The 27,009-nt window shown below is 40.2% G+C and overlaps 1 protein-coding gene across 1 annotated transcript in view; it reads right to left on the bottom strand.

Moving 5' to 3' along the window:
- Positions 1-221: 221 nt before the first annotated feature.
- LOC118423613 (peroxidasin homolog) overlaps positions 222-27,009 on the bottom strand; it is a 35,597-nt gene continuing 8,809 nt past the window's right edge. Inside the window, exons 2-12 of the mRNA XM_035831837.1 lie at positions 17,428-17,591; positions 10,651-10,992; positions 8,801-9,112; positions 8,033-8,180; positions 7,199-7,314; positions 6,407-6,661; positions 5,659-5,970; positions 4,930-5,052; positions 4,359-4,431; positions 3,876-4,006; positions 222-1,997 (exon numbers count right to left, since the gene is read on the bottom strand). Coding sequence (XP_035687730.1) covers positions 1,864-1,997; positions 3,876-4,006; positions 4,359-4,431; positions 4,930-5,052; positions 5,659-5,970; positions 6,407-6,661; positions 7,199-7,314; positions 8,033-8,180; positions 8,801-9,112; positions 10,651-10,992; positions 17,428-17,491 — 2,010 coding nt within the window. The 5' untranslated portion in view covers positions 17,492-17,591 and the 3' untranslated portion in view covers positions 222-1,863. The remainder of the gene's footprint in view (positions 1,998-3,875; positions 4,007-4,358; positions 4,432-4,929; positions 5,053-5,658; positions 5,971-6,406; positions 6,662-7,198; positions 7,315-8,032; positions 8,181-8,800; positions 9,113-10,650; positions 10,993-17,427; positions 17,592-27,009) is intronic.

Below are 27,009 nucleotides of genomic sequence, written 5' to 3'. Positions count from 1 at the left end.
TCATTAAGTTGTCACCCTTCCACGGGGTCCCTGTCGGATGACAGTTTCCTGTTTATCTAATCTTCAGGAGTATTGGATGTGATGAAGTCAAGAAACGGAGTCACTTCCGTGATTTTTATCTTCCCAGTAGAGATTTACAGCAGATTCGATTCGGGACTGGTACAAACATGCTTTTATTGAAGAGTCATATCACAGGAAAATATTCCTTCGGAATGAGTCTACCAAATGGCAATGGCAACTGACTGATTTGTCAATGGCAACTGACTGATTTGTCAATTGGAACTGGCTGATTTGCGCTGGCTATGGACTCAATCATTTGGGGCTCCTCCCGACATTATATTGTTACATTGCATATATATTTTACACAACGGAATAATTTCGTGTTGAAGCAAAGCACAGACTTTTGAGACTGCCCCAAAGGTGAATTTTCCCCACGCTATCAAGAGATTGGCTGTTTAATGCCTGGGTGACAACGCCACGCCTTTCTGTAATTAAATGTGATATCATCGCCGCTGTTTTTGACTTTCATTAATTGTTCCACACACTGATCTCCCGAGCGGAACAAGGACTAGGCAGAGAGGTTGTGGTGACATTCTGTGTTTTATGGTACACTGATGAAACTGAAATTGGATAAAGACTACCTGCTTCAGGATGTTCCCCCCAGGGCTACAACGTTAACGTTGCTGAGTGTCTGACATATTCTATGAGCCGAGAAAGACGTGTTATGGACAGCACTGTACATGCAAATTATATATAAATATCTTTTATACAGAAGACGAAAAAGTGCTGTGAGACAGCGATTCTTGAATCATGACCATGAAGATTATATAAGGTTTACGATTCTGTAAAATGTAAACAATGCATGGATACGTTATATAATACGTAAGGCTGAATGCTAAAATTGACCTGGAATAAAAGATAGCTAGCCTATGATACAGAGCTTTTTGCACCAAAAACGTATTTATAATTGCAACATATATTTCTAAAAGCGCAAGTAACATCGATTACTAAACTCATGGGAGTGATATGTATTTGGAAATACGTGCCCTTCGATAACAAATTAGGGAATATTCCATATAGGTGTCTGTGATTATGTTACACTGATCACGATTTACATATTCTTTTCAAAGTAGTCGGGTGAATGATAGGTTTGAAGGCTTCCAGCGATTGGGGTCACCGACATTGGAATTTCACAAAAACATAAACGTCAATACTTTGCTCAACCATGCACGTTCCGATGAAACATAACAGCCTCCCTGTTACAATGTGTGTGTTGATAAATGGCCTTACTCTCTCAACGTTCTATTCGTAAAAATGGCGACCTCGGCTCTCCATTTATCTTCATCAAAAATCGGAAACTCACCCTCCCATATTTTAGCTCGTCCATCAACGTGTCTTAAAGGCCATTACGAGTACAAGTCCTCGATCATGATGATCGCTTTTAATGTTGGAAGGCGACGCGTCGTTCATGGAGTATATACCCCAAGGACGTCTCTTTCTGTAGTTCATATCATGTGTCTATCGTACAACACATTACCCTGCCACTAATGGATGAGATACTATAGATTTTAGCTCTCCTTACTCGTCATATCAAAATGTTTTTCTTTGCAGTAGTAGCATGGCACTTCTAGAGACGTCATCTACCGAGATTTCACAGAAATGCAGTACTGTTGTTTTCTTGCTATAAGCGTGTGGTTTGAAGATTAGTTGCTTTCGCCGTCGGCCATGAACAGAAAGCAGATGTCTCACGGGTTGTAGCTTTATGAGTAGAAATGTGGGGTAATTTCTCTTCAAGGTGCCACACTCTATAACATCCACGCTGTTGTGATGATCATACGTGACAATTTTACAATTTCCATGACGTCAACAGTTCTGGACGTTTGCTTCTTGCCTGTGCTGTCTTTTGTTGTAGTAAGAATTGCGCAGAATGTAAATGTCCTCGTCGCGAAGCTTGTCCCTTTCTGCCGATGGGTGGTCGTAACTCGCATCATTGCTACCTAGAAAAAAAACAACGCTTCACTGATTAAAGCCTTTAATAAACACAGCTGAATATGTAATGTTGCTAACTTGTAGAGTGCTAGAGCAAGCGGGTATCTTATCGAGTTCAATATACATTGATATCTTCAAATGAACTACTAAGAAAAACATATCAATAAAAAACCACCACTCAGTTTAAATGGGAAAATACTTTTGTAAAAAAAAAAAAAATCGTCAAGATAAAAAAAAACTAATGCTAACACAATGTAATTATGGTTTGTTTTTCTATAAGCTAAAGCCTGACAGTATGATTGATAAGACGTATGCGTTATTATGTTTGTCTTATGATTTCAGTTGCATAGATAAGTTGGCCACCCGAGGGTTGGATAATATGGATCACTTTTTAACCTTGCTTGACAAATATCAGATTTAGCTCACTTGACTGATGGTTTTCCTTCCCTTAAATAATTAACTGGCAACGAACGTCGTTTAATGTAGCATCGATGGAAAGGTTGCTCTCCCTGGCAGTGTTGATAAGCTAGAATATTACGCAATTAAGCAGGCATCTCATTGTAGCTGTGGTACGCTGCGTCTGATATTAGATTTGCTTTACCATTGTCTTTAAGACTGGAATGATAATACAAGACGTCTAAGTATTACTTGTGAAAAATACATCAAATCACACATAGCGTTAAAACGTTCATTCTTACGGGTGGAATTCGTTGACTGGTCTGTCAGATTGCCGTAGTTTCTGTAAGATACCAGCTTTAGCTGCCATTTATGACAATTTTTTTCAATTGATGTTGACATTTTGAATAATAATCGCTGTGTGGCGCTGCAAGTTGTTAGGGGGAATGAATTGAACAGTTTGTTTTAGATTCCCTTTGTTACTGTCACTGCACTTTGCAATATCATTTTGTGTATCTAGCAACATTGTTGCACCATCCTTCCTTAAAGGCACACTTGGACGCACCATACTGCATTTCCATCTGTCAAACATTTAGTAGAATCAGTGGCGCCAAGAGACGGCGATATAACCTTTAAAATAATTGCCATAATTGATGAATGAGAACAATTCTTCCGTGACAGGCATCGCATTGCCCCTATAATGTTGTGGCCTAACAAGAAAATCGATTGGAATTTTCAACCGTACGAGCGGCAATTGTTTTCTGATAAACCCGGCGTTCATTGCACCACGGCGGCCTTCTACAAGTAATAAACGTTGATTTCGATGTAATGTGCAGTGTAATGAACGGACAAGATGTGATGATGCTTCGTTGGTTTAAGTACATCACATCTTAGCTTTGGGTGATACACTTCAGTCTGTTGCTTACGGGGTCTATTTATACGCGAGTGATAAGAATTGGAGGATAACAAAGCACATCAAAGAAAACGCGAAAACCATTGCCTTAGAGCGACATATAAAGCAGTTACCAAGAAGAACACTCAGCAAATTGCATGATATAATTAATCTATCACATCTAACTCAAACCACGCCACAGTTAACTTAAAACTGCATCGTTTTCACATTGCGTTATGACCTTTGTGATAAAGACTAAAATTTCTATACACATCCTTGTTGGCCACACTGTAACAAATTGCAATGCAGGGATAAAGTCATTTAAAAATTAACAAAGGATTATGAAAATAAGATGAAACTTGTGGATAAAGAAACGTGTGAAACGTAATTTTATGAAAGTCGACGTCAAGTGCATTTGTCAAAATCCTATATTATGTTGAAACGACAAATGTACAAAGAAAATCACTCTAAATTGCATAACGTTAGCTGTTCTAAAAAAAGCCAAGCAACTTTCGGTTAATGCACTCGGAGTAAACCTCCAATTTAAATGCAATCATGCCGCTTTCTATTTCTATCCACCGATACGAGCTCTACTTACTGGAGTACGATAGCCCGGATGTGTAGGGTGACTTGTCTACTTTTGGAGGAGGCCGAGGTCTGGGTGTTTTGTCGAAGTGTTGCAACTCTATTACATTCTTTTGATTTATAGTATCCGCCTTCTTGCTGTGTCTGAAATTAGACCAATGAATTAGACCTTCATTCTGCTTTCAAAGTAATATTTGCGGCGCTTTGTAGCACGATTTGGTATCGCTTTCCAACTAATTGTCTAAAATTCGATGTAACCTACACAGATGTCAATATGGCGCTATCGAAACAAATTGGTATTACCCTTGTGTCTTTCTGCATGCATGTCAGATGTCATTGACTGATAAGAAACAGATATCCATGTATTGAATTGGCAGTGTTTCTTGCTATTCCTTTTCCAATTGTTATCACACAAACACGGAAAAGAAAGACGGGAGGTGAAAAGGTTACAAGGTGTGTTTTTCCGATAGGGACGTCCTTATTTTCGATGACTTACATTACAGGGTAGTCCATGGTAGACCTGCCACTTATGCAGTAGGCAAGCGACTCGGAAGGTTTAGAGGACTTCTCTGTGGAAAATAATGACAAAGGATTATACAAAAATTTCCTGAAGCTATTACCAATACTGTCGTTACTGAAACAATACATCTCACAGTGAAATATAAAGTTTTAAAAAAAACTTGAATGTATTTGCCACGTCTATCAAAAGTACCGGAACATTACGAACATAAATCATTCTATGACTTTCAAGTGTAACATTTCCGATCTTATAGTAACATAAGAACGGTAGAGACTTTTAGAAGATTGAACTATGTGTCACTTAGAACCGCTGGGGAATTCTGAATTCCCACTTCAATTCTGACAAAGGCCTAGCGATCTATCAGGATTCGACTACTATGAGACGTAAAAACGTTAAAGCGTTTTCAAATCCCCCCATTACCAACTTTTCACTAACTCTAAACCACCCATAGATTATCTATAAAACGAGGTCTACCAGAGGATTAAGCGATCGCAGTCTGCATTATTTTGTGGTCCTGAAATATGAGCAACTGTACAGGGTTTCGTACTTTTCTTCTTATCTCGTCCGATCCAGCCTTTCCGGATGCTGAGTGCGACTATGGCGGCAATAGCGAGTAACATGCCCACGGCTGCTGACCCTGCGATCACTCCTACTACTGCAACTGCAGACCCTGGAGTGTGGGGGTGGGGGTGGGGAGGTGGAGATAAACAACACAGTTATGGCTGTTCTTCCTGAGTCAGGGAAGTGTGCATGTGCAGGTTACTATTAATTTGGCTGTAAAAGCTCGGAGTATTACTCGATGATTCTATCTCTATGCTAAAGCCCCACTTCTTCTCCTGTCCCGTACATAAGAGGTTAAATGGGCTGGATGAGATGGTCACATCTGCCACTATTCTTTATACTGGTAAAGTAGCAGACATCTATAGTCACACTGTGTTAGATTACATAATGTAACAATTGGGAGGACAGGGCTGAAGGGCCTGGTCACCACGCATATGTTTGAGTAAAAATAAACAGAGCAGTAGACCATGTGAAGATAAACAATACCTTTCTAGTGAAAAAATACATGTGATCAACATAAAGCACCTTTTCGTCCACCTTCTATGAAAAGTTTTGTTGGACAATCTTGACCGACTACAAGTGTGTTTTTTAAGTGTTTTGTCTTGGATTGCTTTGCATGGTATCTCTTGTTCGATAACCATCAGCATTACACAAGTAACGTAGCAGTTCATGATTGACGAAAGACAAAGCGAAGTATGAATTGTTATATATGCACCTGTAACTGAGACCCTGAACTCTTTCTGGTCCGAGCCAAACTTGTTCACAGCCTTACAACTGTAGTCCCCCACGTGCGCGTTCATAGCCGATTTTATAGTCAACTCGCTCCTTATGGTGTTCTCGACGATGGTCTTGACTTCGACGTCTCCGTTCCTGCCGCCCTCGTATCGCTGTTCGCCGCCGCCCGGTCCCGTCCACAGCCAGGTGATCTTGTCCGGCGGCGGGTCGGCCAGGATGGTGCAGCTCAGCCGCACGGTGTCGCCTCCCGTAACCGACACGGCGGACGAGTCGCTCAGGACTTCCGGTCTACCTTGGATGGAAACAGACGGTCACATTCACGAAAAGTGATTACAGTATCGGTAAGACATAATAGCAATGTACTGTAATTTCCAGTTATTCAAAACGATAGCAGACAATTGAAACTGATCGATTGACTTAAGTATTTAGCGTAACGTGTAGCTACATGTAAAAAAAAAGAAACTCATCATCATTATCCGATTGTTTGTCAAATTTATTCTCATGTCATTTTGTAAGTAAACTAAACTTTAAAAAGTCAGTAATGGCATATATATTTTGTTTAAGAAAAATTCTTTATTGAAAACGACCACGTCTTATAAAGCCGTATACATGTAGGTACTTTAAAACTGATAACATGAAATTGATTTAAAAAGGGAACGCGTTTAGACGTTAATATGAGACTGGAAACAGAACAAATATCGCGTTGAAATATAAAAGTTTGATAGTACCTATGACATTGATGAAGGTTCCTCTCCTGACTTCCCTGAACCCCTCACTCCTGGCGATGCACTCATAAAACCCTTCCTCCAAGTACCCCACATCGGAGAGCGTCATGGGATTGTTGAAGAACATGTTGACGTCTTTTCGTCTCCATTTGACTTGTGGTTTGGGGTTTCCTTCCGCCTGACAGTCCATGGAGAAAACACCCTGTCCGTAGATGACGCTTTGCTCTTTGGGAAAGCTGGGTCTAATGTATGGGGGATCTGGGAACAACATAAATGTATAAGAACTTTAAAAGAATGACTAACTGAATTGTGCATATGTCAAGAAGCATTTCTGAGTACTCCAAAGGCAAGGATAACTTAGTACGAGACTGGCACATTTATCGCAGTTTTCTACCTTAGAGGGCCGAAACATTATATCATTACTAAGATGGCGTGCCTAAATTGTGGTAATTGCTTACAGATGGGGAACACCATATTCAGCCTCGTTTTGGCTCAAGTGGCGCGGTCGAGTGAGATTTAAAATGGCGGCTGTAATTGGAATGATGTCTACTCAAGACAAAAAATTTGCTAGAAAGATCAGGAACCTTAAGCAAGGTAACAAAAAATATGAATTGAATTTAAGTGATCCCCTCTCACGATGCGAGCAACAAAGAGATAACAGGAAGTAATGAAATAACCTGCACTGTACACAAACTCCGCTAGGGCCCGCGGTAAAAGCTACATATAGCTAGAAATCTAATTGCTACAATTTAAAAATAATGAGTACAATGAGTCATAGACAACTACTCTTTTTACATTTGACGTCCAGCGCCATGGTCCCTAACCCGTCTGGTTTGACCCCATTGATCGCCCTGCACTGGTAGGTTCCTCTGTCCTTACGGGTGACGTTGGTTAATGTGAGCAGAGTGCCACTGCAGGAAAAAAGTAAAGAGATACACAGAGGTGTGTTTGTCAATTGCAAAGGATCATGCCTTGAATGTTCAACCAATGACGTTATGTACCCTTATATAACGTCCATGGTTCAACTAATAGAAATCATGACAATTTTCAATGATATATTTGGAAATGTCGCAAGGGGTCGCTGTTGCAATGTCTCTTGGAATAGTATGATGTATGCAAAATGTGGCACAGTTCATTTACCACTGCCTGCAAAGAAGAATTTAGGCCCGACACGACAATAGTATAATATTGTATCTTATACTATTTTTACTCCTAGTCTTTGAGACTGTACACTGATTAGCCTTAATTCGGGCATGATTTTGCAAATGAGACATTATTGTGTCACCGTTGATGCTAGGATAGCATTTCTAAGCCAGCACTAGGCAGGTTAGTTTGTGGTAACGTGAGGAAAAAATGATATAACAAAACACAAAACCTTTTCAAAATGAGTCATGGGCATAATATGTGTGTATTTGTTGATGTACTTTTATTTTCCGTAAATAGCCCGGCTGAGCCCCGGTTTAGCGCTAGAATTAAGGGCAAAAAGCTGAACGAATATAGATACACCAGTATCAACTTGTCGTATTAATTTCTTTTACTAAGCTAGAAAAGACATGTGTTTAGTTCTGTCGGCTCCATGATAGTCATTCTAAGCTAAAAAGTTCACAAGTTAACTTTAAAAGTACACACCTCCCCAGCGGTCCTTCTGGAAAGTTCTTCTTAAGTTTCCACCAACTCAAGGAAGCTCCGGGACTGCTGTCCACCTCACAGGTGAGGTTAGCGGACTGTCCCTCTATCACAACTACAGACATCTTCGGCATCTTCACCACGGGAGGGTCTGGATGAAAGACATAGGGACGGTTGGGTTCTGTACGTTTTCCACATATCATATTGCGCAAATATGCCAATGTATTCAAGGCTTTCTGTGGCCTTATCGTATGAAATGTCACTAATTGATTTTGAATACATTCGCATTACTGAGTAAAGTTTACATATTGTAGTTACTTTTTTCCCTCTATAGAAAGTCTAGAAATATCGTTTTCCTGATGTTATTCCATACCTATATATTACCTTATTCTAAGTTTGATATGTACTCCTTAGCTTAACGTATTTTAGCAGCCTCCATTCTAAATATTGTGTACCAAAATGACGAAGATACATGTGTGTTGAAGTAGTTGCAAGAACTATGCATTAAAGTTTTGGACGGCATTGCAACGCTACAGCAGCGACATCTGGCGGCAGTGCTAAGTACAACAAATCAATACTGCACTAAAGGGAGGTGACAGACGATTGGCTCTTGTATATACAATGTTATACATGCATATGTGGTCTGAAAAAGGAGCCCCTTTACCCATAGAACCAGTGAGGTTTAAAGTGGGACATCATTGACTCTACGAAAGATGATGAGATACAATCAAATGAGTTAAAAACCTGGCAATACTACGCCCATGCACTTACACTGGACGCGAATTGTTACTGACGTAACCTTAGGTTGTACCACGCTGGGGAACTCCTGGTCAGCGATGCAGCTGAAGTTAGCTCCATTGTCCCACTTGGTCAGGAATGAGATGACCAGGTCGAGAGAGACTCTGTTTTCTGACGGCTCCTCTGTCCGTGCGGAGTCGGGAATGTCCATCCTCTGCGTGCCGTTGTACCAGGCCAGCTGTGGGAGAGGACTGCCCCCTACCGATCGGCACGTGAGTATCAGGCTTTTACCAGCCGTCCGAGGATTCAGGTCTCCTAGTACAATAGGTTGCCTTGGTAGAGGTACTGTAAAGATACGTGTCCATGAATTGCCGGGGAAAAGCATATTTCTTCGCTACATAAATCTTCTCCAGTGTAAAAAAAAACATATTTAAAAAAATCTCTACATCAACTCATGCTATATGCAACCCTGTAGTGTGTCTTATTTTAGTAAAATGCTACGCTACTTTCATGTTTTAAAATATGACTACTACATTTTAGTAGCAACGTTAAAGGTAATCTTACAAAATCTTCTCCAGTGTAAAAAATATTTAAAGATATCTCCACGTCAAATCATGCCACTATATGTAACCCTCTAGTGTGTCTTATTTGAGTAAAATGCTACGCTTCTCTTATGTTTTAAAATATGACTGCTACATTTCAATAGCAACGTCATATGTAATCTTCCAAAATATGAAAGGAAGATCAAAGCACATATTTTCTTTTGAAGATATTTTTAAAACTTACAGCGTCAATTTGTAAAAGCAAACTAAGGACAACCAGCTGTTAATGCCTGTAATTCTCGCAGCGTCTTGGTAAATCTCACAGTGTATTGATTACTTCCCCAGCTGCTGACGTTTTATACGTATAGTCAGTTGATAACCCCAATTAGATTTCGATTGAACTTGGCATAGTGTGTGTTTCTTTGCGCTTGCTCCCAGCACAAAAGATAACAGACGACTGGCTGCGACGGGTCAGAACGTAATTAATCGCACGGGGACCACAAAGTTCCCTTCCGGAAAGCTCGTGTTCGATTTGCCTCGCTCCCTCTCCAGCCATATTACAACAGCGTGCAATTTGTATCGATTTTGGGAACATTAGCCCACTAGCAGATAAATTCGCCGGTAATAAAAAGATTACAAAGCCTCGTGGGTATTATTTGACGTCTTGGTGGGTAGTTTTCTCGAGATCTATCAACGCTGAACAACTCTGAACAATGGTTGCCAAAAGCAAATCAATAACATAACCGCTTTGCTCTAGAGAACCATTTGCTGAATCAACTATGCGAGTTTTGAGCTCTTTGCAAAGGCAGTAAACGGGATTGGGTAAAGCCTATAAGACAAAACTGCATTGTTATGTCCCCAAACGATAGTAATGCACGTTTTTCACATTTTGGCATTTGGCAACAGCTTGTGCCTGAGGAGATGTAGTGCGTATTGAAGTGGATAACATTTGGGGGGTTACTTTCAGATGCCTGCACAATATTCTCCCAATATTGTGGGTTCATTTATTGTTTGACCAGGCCGGTTTTTGACAACATCTCTGCGATAAGCGCAGTATTGTGACTAGAATAAGACAGGTCCTTCGGGTTCAATAGGGAGGTTATTGCAGCTGTTGTCATCTTAAGATGAAGACCTTGACATTACAATGGAGATTAAATCAATATGCTCATCTGATCTTAATGCTGAATATCAAAGTAATGTGCATGTCGATAAGTTATAGCTGAATCGATTTGGATTCATTTTGCTACTCATTTTTTACTGTGCAATTCTTGGTATTGAATTTCTTATTAGTTATACTCAAAGACTGTGTATTGTATGTCAGATTTTCTTAAAGAAACCTACCAATGACGGTGAGTTTTGCATCCCTGGCATCCCTGACAGAAAATACTCCACATCTGTAGCTCCCAGCGTCCTTTGGCTGGGCATTGGTCAATCTCAAGTTGAACTCTCCACTCCGATTGTCCCCGACTATAGAGAACCGCCGGCGGAACTCCGGACCAACAACAGTTCCAGAAGAGACATGGGACAGTTTGTTGTTGGACGCAGCAGACGGATTGTACTTGTGCCAGTTGACGACGTCATCGTCTGCCAGACCGTTGAACGCACAGAACATGGTGACGTTGTGGCCCACTAGCACCGCAGTGGACACGGGATAGACTCTGTAGAAGGTGGAATTCGCTATAACTGTGGAAAAAGAAGAGCTAGTGATTAGCATCATATAAGTGATGAAAACTGTCTCCACCACATACAGATATGTAGCGTAGAATGTGTGGCCTTTATGTAGCCGTCTTGAGGGGATTGTCGCGAGTTCTCATGATAGAATCTAATTTATGCACGCTGCCGTTTATAGCTGCAAGACTATCGCAAGACAGATGTGGCTGCGATGGGAGAAAATAGCGGTTTTGAATTTTAATGTTTTCGCCACCTGGCTCCTCCACGGGCTATTTAGTATTCTCAATAGATTCCATACGCACCCTGTTACACTCGGTGGACCTGAACCTGCCTGGAATGGAATCTAAATACCATAGGTCGCCGTATGATAAGCAACCATTACGATAAGGTACGCTCTATCATACATGTTCATGAAAAGGACGTACTTAGAGAGAGATCTCGGCATGATGAACTGTTTTGTACTGCCCTGTGCTGCAATGCTCCGCTTTTCTATGATATGAAACGGCTCATCGAGGACAGGAAGAAGAGTCAGTTAAATGAAGCGTCTCAATGATGAATACAAATAGGTAATTGACATTATTTTATAAAGGTACTATCGTCGAACCGTGAAGGATGCGGTAATAACAGTGTTGAAGTTGTAAGTACTGAAAAAAGGAAGCATTGCGTACATGGTATCATTAGCTATTGGCACCGTGTCAGACATGTTTTATTACTATTACTAGATATGTCACGGTGATAGTGGGGTAGAGCTTAGTTTTCACCAGATCCAAATGCCAAGAGATTGTAATTCAACATTTAAAGCTGTGTTAGGCGGTAGAAGTGATCTATAATAAGCTAAAGCAGATGACTGTCTGGTGGTTTAAGAGGCAATTTGTAGTAAATTTTCCGCGAAGCGTTTTACACTCTGCGGAATGGGTTGTGCGCTAGAGCAAGTTTTCCTACTTCGTTGAAAATTTTGCTTTGTGTTGTCCTCAATAGAACGAAGTGCAATGCAACAAATCAGTGCTCGCTTCTTCTTCTTGCTCGAAGAGTGTTCGTTTGAAGTACTTCTACGATAGGTATTTGAACTCACTCAAAACGTTGTTAATGTGCTGTACTTCAATCACCAATGCTTAAGTTTGGGCCAAGAAGGTTAAGTCTGAATGGTTGTACATTTGCAAATGCGCTCACGTTTCGAGCCATGTTTTGCACAACCTACTAGTTATCAACCAATCCTTAACTTAAATGTTCATTGACGTCATGACCTTATGACATATCTAACGCATTTCATGAATCATCAATTTAGTACCATTAGGACTTGGTAGTTATATAAACAACAAGCTTGTAAGCGGGAGTCCCTCATCGTTATTTCAACTTTGCAGTCTGCTTTTTCTTCATTCTCGACACAAACCCTTTTTTCCAAGACGAAAACCAGAGAACTCTTTAAAAGTTAGACATCAGACTGAAAAATGGTCCAATTAGAGGTGACTTTGAACGCCTGTGCGTTTTCTCTGTAAGCTATTTGGAGAGGAGCTTTTGTGTTATTTGAAGAGGAGCCAATCAGTCGTTGATTACCTCTCCAAAACCGTAAATTAGACGGCTGTGAACTGTTGTTGTGATACGAATAGGCTTAGATGGATTGGCTAATTACAGTCAATGCTGGGGTGCGTCGTTATCGGGAGTCACTGATGTGCGGTAGTTGAAGACTCGCCGAGACGTTGAAAGTGAACTTCAGAGAGACGCTATGTTCAGGAAGAGTATAATGAGATCGTAAATTCGCTGTAGGATGTCTGGCAAGTTCAGCAGGGAGGCAACTAAGGAGTGAAAATAATTAGACCATTAGAAAAATGTCCCTCTGGTACGTTCTTAAGTTTGACGTGCAGTAGATAAAATGCCTGGAGGCAACTCTCGATCTTCATGTCTACCTTGTCCCCCCAACGACCTGGAGTTCAAGGGACTAGGTAGGTAGGTAGGTAGATAAAAGAGAAGACCAATGGTTCTGAACCCAGAAGAACGGATACATTTCGTAAGAAGAGTTTCCTTCAAACGAAAAGTCACGAGGAGTGAGTTGAGTTTTAGCACCAGTGGGATTGAAACTTTCTTGTAGCTCTCATTGAAGAACAAATGCAATGTGCTTTTTTTTATACATACCCGTATACGTATCCTCAACACTCCAAGTTTGTAGAGAGCCAGTTGAAGAGTAAAAGCGGCATATCTCGACAGATTTATTTGAAACACATACGAGTACACCATTTTTACGATGAGTTCTTTGACGTGCTTGAGGTGTGCCTGTCCTCAAATATGGGAGCCCCATTTAACGTCCTATCCGCGAGGGATGATCCCAGTCGAATCTAAGCTCTCATTTACATCTGGGTCAAGTGAGAAAATTAGTGTAAAAGTCTTTTCCTAGGAGTAAAACATCGAGACTTGTCAAGGATTAGAACTCAGTACCTCCTAACAGTGTAAGGTTCATTCTGGTTTGTAAGAACATGGCGGGAAGATGATAGTTGAACAACGCTTCATTCCTGATCTCTAAGACTAAGTAAATTTGTGTAATGGTCTTTTCCTAAGAGCAAAACATCGGGACATATAGGGGATTCGAACTCAGTACCTCCTAACAGTGTAAGGTTCATTCTGGTTTGTAAGAAAATGGCGGGAAGATGATAGTTGAACAACGCTTCATTACTGAGTCATGCTCATCGATCCCAAAGACCGATCTGTAGATGACGTTCTATTAAAACTGCCGTGAAGGCGGGTCGGATTTCACGGACGATTAGCGACTTCAACAGGGGAACGAAGGCCAGCACCAGCTAAGGTAGGGCTTTCCACCAGATGATCTTTGAGAGAACATAATCTCACCTGTAATCTTCCTGACATGGGGGTAATGGGACTGCTTTCAGGGAGATTACCGGAATATCTATGGAGTTTTTTACTGGATGGTTCAGTAGATCAGGAACTGACCCAGTAGATACATGACCTGGTTTGATTCCCTGGATGTGATACTACATAAAGAAACATAAATCATACATTCAGCTAAGACTGGCTTCTGTTCATGCGTTTGATCTGCCCATTAGATAACACGAATCTTTTTATAGTTTCAAAGGTATAATATCAATTCTTCGTTGGATTTTGTACTATAACCATTTATATCATTGCATTTCATTCTTGTGTCATTTTTCCACAACGGCAAAGCTGTTTTGATGCCTTTCATGAGCCCCATTCCTGTGGTACGTACAACCTTACAATGGCCTCGACAAAAAGCATTTTTAATTTAAGAAGTGGTGTAGTCCGCCGGCTGTATTGCCTAGGGGAGCACTAGTGACCTCGGTTTTTATTGTCAATCTACTTGTAGCCAATAAATATCCTTTAATACTTAATTCAATCAATGGGTATAGTTTAGTCCTGCAGGTCACGACCTACCAACCGCAGTGGGATTTTTTTACCACAGTCTGATTTCTTGTATTTTGTTGGATTAAGAATATAATAACGCGTCACGCAGTTATAAGTGCCGTGGGAGTTATACAGAGCAGCAGCATACCTTCAAAATGTTCAGTAAACCTTTTTTCTCTTGGAACATGCACCTAACAGAACATTCCTCACTTAACTGTAGTTTCCTATTTTGGTTAGGGACGTCTTTCGGAAAGGGAGATAAATAAAGGTTCCGTGTTTGAGGAGAGCATGTTAAAGAACCCACCACGCCTATCAATAAGACCAGGAGTCCACAAGGGAATTTCCCGAGCAGCCTTTGTGACCCCTTGTCTCTTATTGTGTCAATCAGTCTCCGCTACTCGTGAGAAGTTGTGCTTGTCCCTGGCCAAGGCAGAAGAGATGTTATTACAGTATTGGTGATGTAACCCAGAACCTTGGAGTGGCCTTGGAATCTTCTTAGGCGTTTATCATTGAGAATAAACGAAGATTGCCTGACTGTATCTTGTGACCAGTCATTCATTATTAATTACTACGTAAGAGCAGGTAGAGCTAAATGGTTTCGTCTTCAGCTCTTAAACACAAACTTCAGTGATGACACATGATACCTACCCCCTGTAGTCTTTACATTCTTCCCTACAAAATGCTTTTTCTTGTCCCTAGTGCCGTTCTGTCACTTCCTTTAGCTAAGGTAGTTTCTATTTCTCAATAAGCATTCCTTTGTGATGCCACCAAAATATGCGGTGCGTTATTATATAACGAGTTCTGTCTCGTCACGCATGAGCAAAAACGCATGATGTATATGTAGTTTAATGCATTTGTCCATTTCAACCTCATGTTGTGCTCTGTAGTACCTAAATGTTTGTTTCATCTGCTACCCATGGCCTGGATTGTTATCAACAGATCTCTTCAATGGAACTACCAAATAGCGAATCGCCCAACCAAACTATACCAACATGTGCATCCGTCGTCAGACATAATACCACATCGTATTGTCTATTACACCTCTTTTCTGAGCGGTTTATCGTCCAGAAACAGTTATTCGGCGCAGCGATTGCTTTGAGCACGTGACTCACTTGACACCGTACAAATCATGGTCGCCAGACTGCACACAGACGGATATACGGGCATGGTGGATGTGGGGCAAACACATTTAGACTTCGCCCGTGGCAATTAACAGACTAAAACCATCATTTTGCAACAGAAGACAGATATCCCGTGATAAAGGCAGTGAGTTGTAGACGTATGTATTGCCGCCCCTTTGTATGAGACCATAACTCAGTATCATCGGATGAAACACGAGGCTTGCTGATGAATGCACGCACGTCCACGCGCGCAGTCAGGTGGTTACCTAACTATTGCTGCCATGTGTAATGGAGTCCAAGCTCAAGGGGCGGTAGACTGTATCATTTCCTGACAGCACAATCTATCATTTCATTTGTAATAAATGGATTTTGTGAGGAACTCAAAGCAGCCAGCGGCAGGGGCGCTACTAAGCATATTTACTCCTGCAGTGAGATCAGCAGACCCGAAAATCACCATTCATTCCTAGTCAATAGCCATTTACGAGAGATGCTCTTTGAATACCGACAGAAATAACAGCCAAATGGGCCCTGTGTAGGACAGAGGGTACATCTATAATCTCGTTTAATGTAAAAGCTTTCCGACCACACAGCAGGGCCACTACTCCGCCATGAAATGTGGGTCTTGGTACGGGTCTAAAGATGTCGAGAGTACCAAGACGTCGTTAATGTTGATGTTTCTTGTAGATTAAAAGTAGTTCTAGTGACTGTCCTTACAGGCTTTGAATATTGAATATGATTATGATTATCTCATGCCGGATACTTCACTGGTTGTTAGAAATTGTGCTTCCACATCATCAACAATTTTAATATCTTTGTACGGTTATCTTTTATTACTAATTTCGAGTAAGTTTATGTTGTCATTGAAAACGATTGGAGACGTTTGTCTTTAAACCCTGTGATGGCATGCAATGGTTGGCAGGTGGTAAACCTCATCACAAAATCGATGGAAAATCAATTCCTATCAGTATCTTGATGATAGTGGACATTGGAAGAGAAGATGTCAGATATTCCAGTTTCCGGTTTTAGCTGTGTTATCTGTTGCCGCCGTGATGCCATTAACCCAAACCCGGATATTCCCGTCGACGAAACGATCCGGAAAATGGCCAATTACCACCATGCATGACTTAACCAGATATAGCTGACCACGAAATTGAAGTATAAACAAAGATCCTCATTTAACACACCGCAGCTACCCTTTTATCGTTCTATTAATCCTTTAGATTGCGGCTAGATCATTAGTTTAAATCACGCGAAGCTTTTGGCACAGCGGTATTGCTGCTGCCTGGAGGTCTCAAACCGCTAGCAGCCACTGAACTGGGAAAATATGCGAGTTTAATTATCATGCATGTTTCTGTACGTATTTTTGTGTGATGAAATAAGATGACTGTAGAAATCCCTGACAATGCCGCGGCAGCGCAGTGTTAATTCGATCAATCTCAATGCAGCGTTTGTTTTTTGAGGGCTGCACAGGCGATACCCTGAGCAGAAGTGAAAGATAGGACTACTGAGGTTCGCCCTACTGTATCATATTTCATGATTACAATCCCAGTGCCTGTCAAAGGACATAAAGGACTCACGTACCGTCATATCCCATATAGGGACATACTGTAACTGTGAATCTTCTTTAGGTTTCACATAATCTGTAAATTGTGAGTCTGTGGGTCCTAAAACAAGCCAAAACACCAGATGTTTCACCATGTACAGTGTACAATAAATGTAATAAATAGAGGAACAGAAAACCTTTGTCATCATTATATTGAGGGGTCATGAAAGTGATAAAGATGGATCCGTACCAATTTTTGGCCAGACCAATTTGTATTACCGATGCCCGAGCAAACGAGGAACAACATCAATGTTTTTATGGTGATTACGAACCTTACACATATGTATGCAACTTAGACACATCTTTCAGTCAAGGAATCTAAGTTAAATTGAATAGATTTTTAGAGTAACTCACCAGCTATGGCGATACTTAGTATCCCCGTGATGGTCGTATATACAGCAACGGTCGGTTCAGCCATCTTCAGTCTGTCCTCCGGCACACGGAGCAGTGTTACTCGGCTGTCTCCCTATCCGCTACTGCCGAGAGGTATAATTCCTCAACATTACACGTCAATGATCCTGCAAGAAAAGGGATAGGTAGGGCCCATCACTTTTGATTTGTCCTTTCACAAAAATCGATTGAAGTCAACTTTCGTTAGGCATGCGGTCTGCTCTTAATATTACCTGATGGACATCTAAACTAGGGATAGGAACAGCTCGTATCCCGAGGCAGCTGACAACAACTCAACCCCGTGCCTCACAGGGCGCCGAGGTCACCGAGACCAAAGGAACAGGCAGACGACCTCTAAATCTCCACACAGAGAGACTGCCTCTCCTTCCCATTGCCCTTGCTGGCTGGCACTAGATCCAGGTCTGCCGGTCTGCGAAGAGGTGTTGTACCGTAACCTACACTGCATACCCCCTAATGAGGTCCAATATTGGCGGCTCACATTAAATGATTGGTATCATTTAGTATTCCACCGAGGATATCCCGTGGAAGCCGGGGGAGAAATGAAAATTCTGCCCGTGGTAATTCGGTGACAAGTCATTACGGCATGTTTTCAATCATGCGATAAAAAGACCGATGGAACCAATGGGGTGAGAACGTACCCCCCGAGGCAAGGCTCGTGAAAGGAACACAGCTTATCATGTACCAGCACAATAACTTTTACTAGCGATGCAAGAGATCGCCGCTTCAACTAAATAAAGTATTCGCATGTAGTTACACGCGAAAAATCTTAATTAGCAAACTTAGCAAAAATACACTGGCAAGCCAAAATGGGTGCCGTACGGAGGATTGTAGATTGCCTTATCGGTGAAGTGCAGGTTCCACAATTCTATTTCCGGTTTAAACTGTTTCTTTCTATCGTTGAACTTGGAAGACTTAAAAAACAGGAATATATTTACAACAATCAATGTATATCCATCGCAGAGGGTTTTAAGTTATGACGCCTTTACTTTGAATGCTGAGAGAGATATGAAGTGATTCGATGGTCTGGACTAATAAAATGTGTGTAGGTTTAATATGAACAGGTTTCTGTAGTCTAGAATACAAAAAAAGAAAACTTTGGTAAGGTATGATCAACTCATGTCTTTTATCCCATTTCATTTTCTCGTAAGGCATGCATTATAGAAAGGTGATTACAATACATACTGGCTGAATTTAGATACAGATCTGTACAATACTTGGACTTAAAGCCATTCAACGTTTTGCCAAGAGGAGAAAAGTTTCTGATACTGTAGAAATCCTCTACTAACGTCACGGGATATAACTTTTGTGAATCATGCTTAAGTCAAGGCTTGCAAAAGAAAAAGACGAAATACTCGACTTACATGATAACAGAACAGACCGTCTGGCTGCTTTGTAACGTATTCCGACTGAAAGCCCAACCATTTGTCACACTGAGTGTAATTGTAAAGGATACAAGGGCAATTTTCGACAAAAATCCTAAGAGAGGATATGGTACCACAGTAGCCAATGCACGTGGATCAACACAGAATTTCATCCAAAAAAAGTCCTAGGGAGCAACCCCTAGCTAAAAAAGCCAGTGGGAATGGCCCCTGCAACAATATGTAAATGTGTTATAGTATAATAGTATTGCATATGTCTAGATGACTGAGTAAAGGTAGACTAGTGTGTAAAATGGTAAGGTAATGCTAGTTTAAATATTCTAGAATGATCGACTTTAGTTCTGTATATTTAGTCGTATGTTCTATAGCGATTAGGTGATTATCTTTGAATGTTCTGTACTTTAAATTTATGACTTGTGAATAAAAGGTGGGAAAAAAAGCAAAAAAAACCAACACAGAATTTCATAAATCTGTAACATGCCATCCTTCATCAGATTTGCCCTGAAGCTGTCCAATGCATAAATGGGAATGGTACTGACCACATCATGTCTTATGCTTTATCACTTATTCTTTATTTTTACATAGTGTAGTGCTTTTGCAATAACGATGCGACTCACATGAAAGTTACAGTACAAACAGCTTAATATATAAACTAAACCACTGCAAGCTATTCATTACCTTGTATCTTTGACATAGTTGCCTCACACACACTGAATGCTAACATGAAGAGAACACAGAAAAATGAGCTATCGATTAAATTAATAGGTTCTATATGAAAATGACAAAATTATGCACTTAAAATTTGTGTATTTTGTTAGTGAATGGCTGATCAATAAGAAAGCAAAAAAGTGATAGAGATCCAGACTAGAATATATTGCACCTGAGGGAAGAACAACGAATGTGAACAGATGTTTACATTATTATTGTAGAAGGTTGATTGAACAAACACATTAGTTTGAGATAAACTATTATAATACTAATAACGCAACACCACATACAGCGAGCAACACATAATTATATACCTCACAGGAGGCTTTTGTAATAAACAAACAACGACCGAATAATTAACTTGAAACAATTGATAAGTAGGAAAATGAGGGTAATAACCTACCAGAAAAGTTTAATTGTTATCCACCAAACCATTGCCTATGCTTTATAAGATTTTTGTCCGTAAAGTTTGCAGAATGAAACTTATCTCGATTAAGTGCGTTAGGGTCTAATTTATTAGATAGTTTCAGAGAAACTAGATCTTATGCTAGGCTTTGGGGTTGGAAATCACTTGGAGTGAAAAACGAACAGCAGGCTAGCCTCATACAAAGCTGGCAAATTTTACTGAAGGGCAAGTTTAACCGGCTTGATAATCATGTCCACGCTGTACGTGGCAGATATTTGCTTTCGAATGAAAGTTAAAGCGTTCCTACCAATGGTGACTACTTTCGAAAAAAGTATATAGTGTATATTTATCAATTTTGTTATACCATCTGAAAAGAAAAGAAGGGAAGTTTATATCTAATCCATAAAATTCTATTTCATATTCAGTAGAAATTAGCCCACGTGGTCGTAAAAGAATGCCAAATTCGTAAATCATAATTCACCCGATCTACGTACCTCATATGAACCTCATTTTCCTGTCAACGTGCTGTCAACATGTAATATTCCAAATGCCAAAGGTGCAGTCTGGACAGAGTCACACAAGATTAATGAACTTGCATGTGACAACGATGAGGTATTCGATTAGTTCTCCCAAACTCAAGGACGTGCCCTTGCCAATGGCCATGTTTGGGTAAGCTACAGGCTGAGGCAAATGCTATCATCATTTATTGAGAAACAGGAAATACGCTTCCATGTTGGTAGAGAGTATTCGACGTGTAATTTCATCCCGGCTTCCTAACAGCAAAACCAAAGCATGTTCGAAATGTCATCCATGATGCGCTATTGTATATCAGAACACCATGGGATACATTCTACGGTAATCGTGTTTCACGTTACCTTATGGAGAGACTGGAATTACATTGTGCCCCCCCCTGTCGCTATATCATCTTCCCACGTTTTAGATTGCTGCTATCCTCAAAATCAATGTCTTCATTGCATTGGCATTTACTCCGCATATTCCAGGCACTTATTAATATCCATATGAGGAAGCATGCAGCGGTTTAGTAGGTATTGGAATAAGAATAAAAATGTTGCCGATACTAAATGATTGACTATCTTCTCGTGTATATGCAGTAAGCGTCTTAACATAAGGCGACTCTCAAGCAAGTATATGAAGCTGTAATCACCTATGTCAAGGATTGGATATGTTAGTGAATATTGCTCAACATGAGTTGTACTACTCCTCGCTATAAAAGAAATTACGTCACAGCTTCATGCAATTCAAACTTACATTCAATAACTCTTTAAGTTCTCTTGATGAGTCGATTGATGAGCTTTACACTTATCAAACTATATAGGGTTGCTTCAAAGCGTTTAGTAATTGCATTTGAAGACAAATTTGCGGGAAATTGGTTGACATCTAGTGCTTAATGAACATACAACTCGTCCATCCGTCATGTTTGACAAATTTCCCATCACGACACAGCTGGTAACCATTCAGATCATTGCCGTATGGAAGCACATTAGGTGTTCACGGGTGTCGACGGGAGGTGCCTGTTCTTTCAATTAATTCATCACATGAAACTCTTTACTTCAAACTTAAGGAGTTACTGTAGTACTTGGCTACTTGAAAGTTAGAAGCATGACAGAAATGTCTTTCATAACTATGTCGACTGTATTATTTTTTTTGATACATGTAACTTGTAACCAACCTCACGAAGATCAGTGCCTGACATACAATATCGTAAATGTATCGTAAATTGATTCTTCGCTTTAAGCTAATAGTCTTTGAGTCAAAATTTTGTCTACAAATAGTAGTATTTGGCATATTGAAAGTCAGAAACATGACACAATTTCTTCTATATTTCTTATCTAGATCGATGATTTATGAAAGCTAAGAAAATACCCTATGGCCAACCTCCACTAATAAGGTCTGAAATACATAGCAACATCGTTCCATGCTGAAATAAGTCGAGAGAACAGACAAAAGTGACTGTTAGTCTTAGATGACCCTAAAACTGCACGACATTAAGTAGAGCTCTAAGTAGACAAATTATATAGACCTCCTTATAAATCCGACAATGAACTTTTTTTCAGAAACGCACATTAATAAAATCCTCATAAAACGTCTCAAAAGAGTAAAGAACCGATGAATATGAAAAATATCAGGACACAAGTTTTAATTCAGTAGAGTTACAACAACACAAAGAGGTCGCGGCAACAGCTCTCAGACGAGTGGTTGATGACTCTATTTCATATTCACCCTCACGAACCCTGGTAATTACATTGGCGGTGATTTGTCGCAGTTTCAGGCTGCACCACGGTAAGTGATCGTGGTATGGCTGACTAACAGTGCATAGGAGATTACTGCTTGTAAGAGTAAGACCAGCAGCATGTCTTAATCAATGGCCCTCAATTTACCATCTGGAAGGAATCACATCAATGACTCGAACATACGAGCAACTAACCTGTCACATTTGATCACTGCTATAGGACAGAAGTTTTTGAAACAAAATCACACAAGAATGACACACAACTTACAAAAGTTTAGAGACGTATTACATGTTTATATGCAAAGAAATTCCATAGAATATGTAAGTTTCCAAAGGCTCTAGGCGTTGTCAGTGGAAACTGTATTTCCAACGTAAAAAATCAATTGAGACTGCAATTATGTTGTAATACACGTGCACTCTTGGCATGCTGCTAAAATACATACCCCATAGGACTGTATGATCTATGCTGTAATGCAATGTTCATATTGCTTATGGAAAAGGTTACATACTGTATGACTCAAAGTTAAGTGATCAGTTTTTCAATTAACTTTTTGATTTGAGTCGCTGTGAAATAACGACATCCTGTAGCGACATAGTTGATGAATGAGCTTTTCAGCTTATCTAATGTACAATATTGGTACAATGTAATAATGCGGCAGACATATTTGTCACGTTTTCTCCAATTTAGATTTAACACTACGACGCGAGAACTTAATATGTTTGGTCGACAAAGTACAATCAAACCGTTTGAACACAATGTACATTATCATTAATGAGACTCAAAAGACTATATATAGGGCATTAATCAAAATATCTGCCTCCTCTTTAATTGCTTTGCAGTAAGAGTTGATTCAATTCATAGTTATCAATCTCTAGGGCTTAATTAGTTCGGTATTTGTTTTGTATGTATGTTGTCGTCTTCATTTCAGTCGACACTAGTGTCATCAATTATTAAAAGATGGATGGTACAATCAGCTCCAGGCGATTGAGCACAGTCATATCATTTCTATCTAGGATACGTTGCGTCTAATCAAAATTTCCCACGAACCATTGTATGAGTTCATTCCCAAGTACAATATACGTTCATTTTATCTGCAGAGGGGAGGAAACTACTGTTGTATGGGATTTGGCATTTAAAAATAACATAGGGTTTAAATTCCTTTCAGTACCATGGGAAAACACAACTAGTACTTTACGCATGTAGAGCAGAGCAAGCTGCCAGCTGTCCCAAACTTACAACACTTATTTCATACAGCAAATTTATACGCCACCGAAAAAAGCACAAAAAAAAGAATACCCAGAACAAAAGATACAGAAGTCCCATTTGAAAGCTCTGCCACAGTACCGAGCTTAGCCACCAGAATAATAAAAATCGACTATATATTTCGCGTCTTCAACGTATACCCACATGTTAAGTATCATCACAATTTATTCAGAGGTTCAAAATTTATTGTAGCGAAAATACACGCATGTTTGGTGAAGGTACCTACTGAATCACATACATGCCTACTCAAGTAGGTCATTCACACAGCTGATATTCAACATAGCCCTGCCATTAGGCGCACACTGTAATCTACAGAAAGGCTGTCGTCTTTCCTGTCCATCCCGCCAGTGCCTCTACCCTAATCCCAAAACTTAGTACACTTCCTTATCTCCCTTGATTCTTTGTGAACATCAATCAAGAAATGGTTCGTTTTAAGTGCGACATGGAATCTTCTCATTGATCTTCCATCAAGCAGGGAGCTGCCTCAGATTGAATGGTAATCCTATGAGCTTTAAAGCCTCGTCTAGTGAAAGACAGACCTAGCAGCAAACGACGCATGTCACGGTTTGCCACCTGGGTACTACCTCCATCATGCAGGAGCCAGACTTGTTTCTAAATACAGCTTAAGGAGCTTTTTACTACAGACTCTCAGGTCATCTCAGGTAAGAGTCTGCAGATTAAAAGCACAGATACGCAGTGTTAGATGTGTTTTCTTATTAGGATATCGGCGATAATGAGAATAAGTTACTGTTGTCAACTTGATGAGTTGAAAATTTACAACATTATATGGGGTGTCAAATCTAACATAGATTTTCTACTGACAAAGCATTGTATGCATAGATTTAAAATTCAGATTGTCATGTTATATTTATTACCTTTTAGCTATAGTTCATTTTCAGTAATGTTTAAGATCAAGCCTAAATATGTCAAGTTCACATTGATCCATTGGGAAACTAAAGCGACCGGGAGCCAGGGTGTCTATGTTTAGAACAGTGCATCATAACGAATGAATTTATGAACGAATAAATGAATGAAATTTAAAAAAGACATTCCTTTTACATCTGTGCTCTCATAAGCTAAGTACAGCCTAAGATAAGAAAGTAGTTAATTTTAAGTACATCTGGTAATATCTTTGATGAGTGTGGTATCTTTATTTTATTAATACCACTCGTGGCCTAATAAGTTTAGGTTCCAAGGATATATCACCGAATAGATAAACAGATAACGTTATTATCTCTGTGACGTCTACTTAAAATTAATTTTAAAAAAAAGCAAAATGTAACCTTTGTTTCTGTTACATGCCACATTGGTCGGATACAGCACATGTGGCACTGCACTGGTGAAAGAAACCATTGGTTATTTCTTCAAATAAAATATGTGTTTTTGGTCCACTCCTTGTTGTCGATTCATACAGTAACTGAAAAAAAAACTTCTCTCAAATTTTTCATCTCCAGAACTCAGTTTATTTTGCCCCCTAACCTAGCGTAGAATGGCTTTGATTCCTCTTCAATGGCGGCGCCAAAAACACCGCTGGGTACTGCAAAAACAATCAGCGTTCTGCAGAACAAACTGCATGTGCTGGCGACCCCTACCATGACTGTAAGATTATGGCTCCTTTGATGACATTCTAGGCTTCCCCAATGACGTCCGGAACAAGCACGTACGCAAAGGGAGCCTTATGAAACTTTAACCAGGATCCTTATTTACTGGGACATTAGGGCCACTGCCTGAACTCTTCATTTCACTCCCGCGGAGACAGATAACTAAGGAGAGATTTTCCATGGACAGCTCCATTTGCGTCTTCACCACCTGTACGGCGACCTGGTCAATCTCATTCAGATGCGCTGGCCTGTCTAGACCCCATTCAGGTGTAAGTGCTATTTCCACCGTCGGGCATATTAACTGATCTGCACACGAAGAGGTAACGCTATAAAGTATTCTGTGCACACTATTGGTCTCTGGGGACCAGTTTCAACGCCTGAAAACCAACATGTTACATGGTATTAATATTTTACTCATTGTGCCGGATGGTCTTACTACGTACCTTGTGTACATTGGGAAAGCTAATATCATTCCAAGACCCAATGTCACATCCAATCGATGAAATCTGTTTCTACAGCAGTAAAACCGAAAATCTTTGGTAGGCTATAAAGAACATGCTAGCCATACTGATGCTTTACATGCATGTAAAATGTGGACATTCAGAACATCTCTAGTCTACTTGCACGTGCACTCAACCTGTTCATCTAAATCGAATAAATCCTAACTAGAGACACAAATCAGGTATTTACCTGAAGTTCGTGAGCCCTTTGACAAGGAAGGTCTTTTGTTGTTATGACAAATGTTTTCTCATTTTCAAGAAAACTTGGGACAGAGTCATAATAACTCTATTCGTTCATGTTGATATATAGACACTTTTTATTGAGATACCGACGTAAGAAATCAGATTAACTATGGCTAAATGAGCCCTTCATAGCCCACGGCCTTCAAATGCTATGATGTCATGTTTAAAAACATGACATTACTTTGCTATACATCTGGAGTTGGACATACGTCAGTAGCATACCAATAGCAGTGGTTAAGGTATACGTCGATACTAGTCTTCATTTAGCAAAGACATACAGACTTTGATGCTGTTACTGTTTTATAACCTCCCTTGGTGGAGCTACATTTGTTCTATGTATAGTAATGTGTTTTATAAAAGGAAAATGAATTTCTATCTAATTGTTACCTCGTACGCTGTAGAGACTGCAACAAAGCGAAAACTTCCTACAGTCGTCTTCTAGGAAAAGTAGTTATAGACATCCATTATGCTTAACAGTCAAACTTGTGAAAGCATCCATTTCCATTCATTACGCATCATGCATAAGGCATCGAATGAAGTTCCCTCGTGGATTTTACCAGGACACGGCATATGGTGGCCAATGAAATAGAGTAGGGACCGTATGTCATGGTCTCTTACCTTGGTAATGATGATCAAAACATGTGCCTGACTCGACGATTAAACCTGCATTTGAAGACCATTCAAGTAAAAGGAAGGAAACTCAAGAGAAATAAACACACAAGTACATAGTGAGAGTCGAAGAGATCTTATCGTCCATACGCAATCCAAAAGACGTCACCCAAACTACAACCGACATTGATCCAATTGCCAGGAGACCAAGCGTAACCGATATTCTGTGTGGTAGTCCATAGACACGCTGTAATGCCTTTTCAAAACAGGAAAGTACAGTTGGAAGTAGCGTTTGGCAGAGATGAATAGCTGTAGTGTTAGATTAGCAGCGCTAGAGCAGCCATTCTGGAAGAGATGTCGTGGCTTGGAACCAAACCATCCGTTCCCCTGCAACTGTGACGCTGTGCTGCATTAAAGTTTAATGACGCCTCGAAACCCCCCGGGAACGATAGCCTTTATCGTGTATATGCTACAAGTTTCTCTCCACATGGCGCAGTGCAGTGAAGTCTGAAATCATAACGCAGCTGGCTCCATGTCTGCTGCATTCATCGAAGACTAACTACA

The sequence above is a fragment of the Branchiostoma floridae genome, chromosome 9, assembly GCF_000003815.2.
Source record: "Branchiostoma floridae strain S238N-H82 chromosome 9, Bfl_VNyyK, whole genome shotgun sequence".
NCBI classification, from domain to species: Eukaryota; Metazoa; Chordata; class Leptocardii; order Amphioxiformes; family Branchiostomatidae; genus Branchiostoma; species Branchiostoma floridae.
This window is presented reverse-complemented; position numbering and strand designations above follow the sequence as displayed.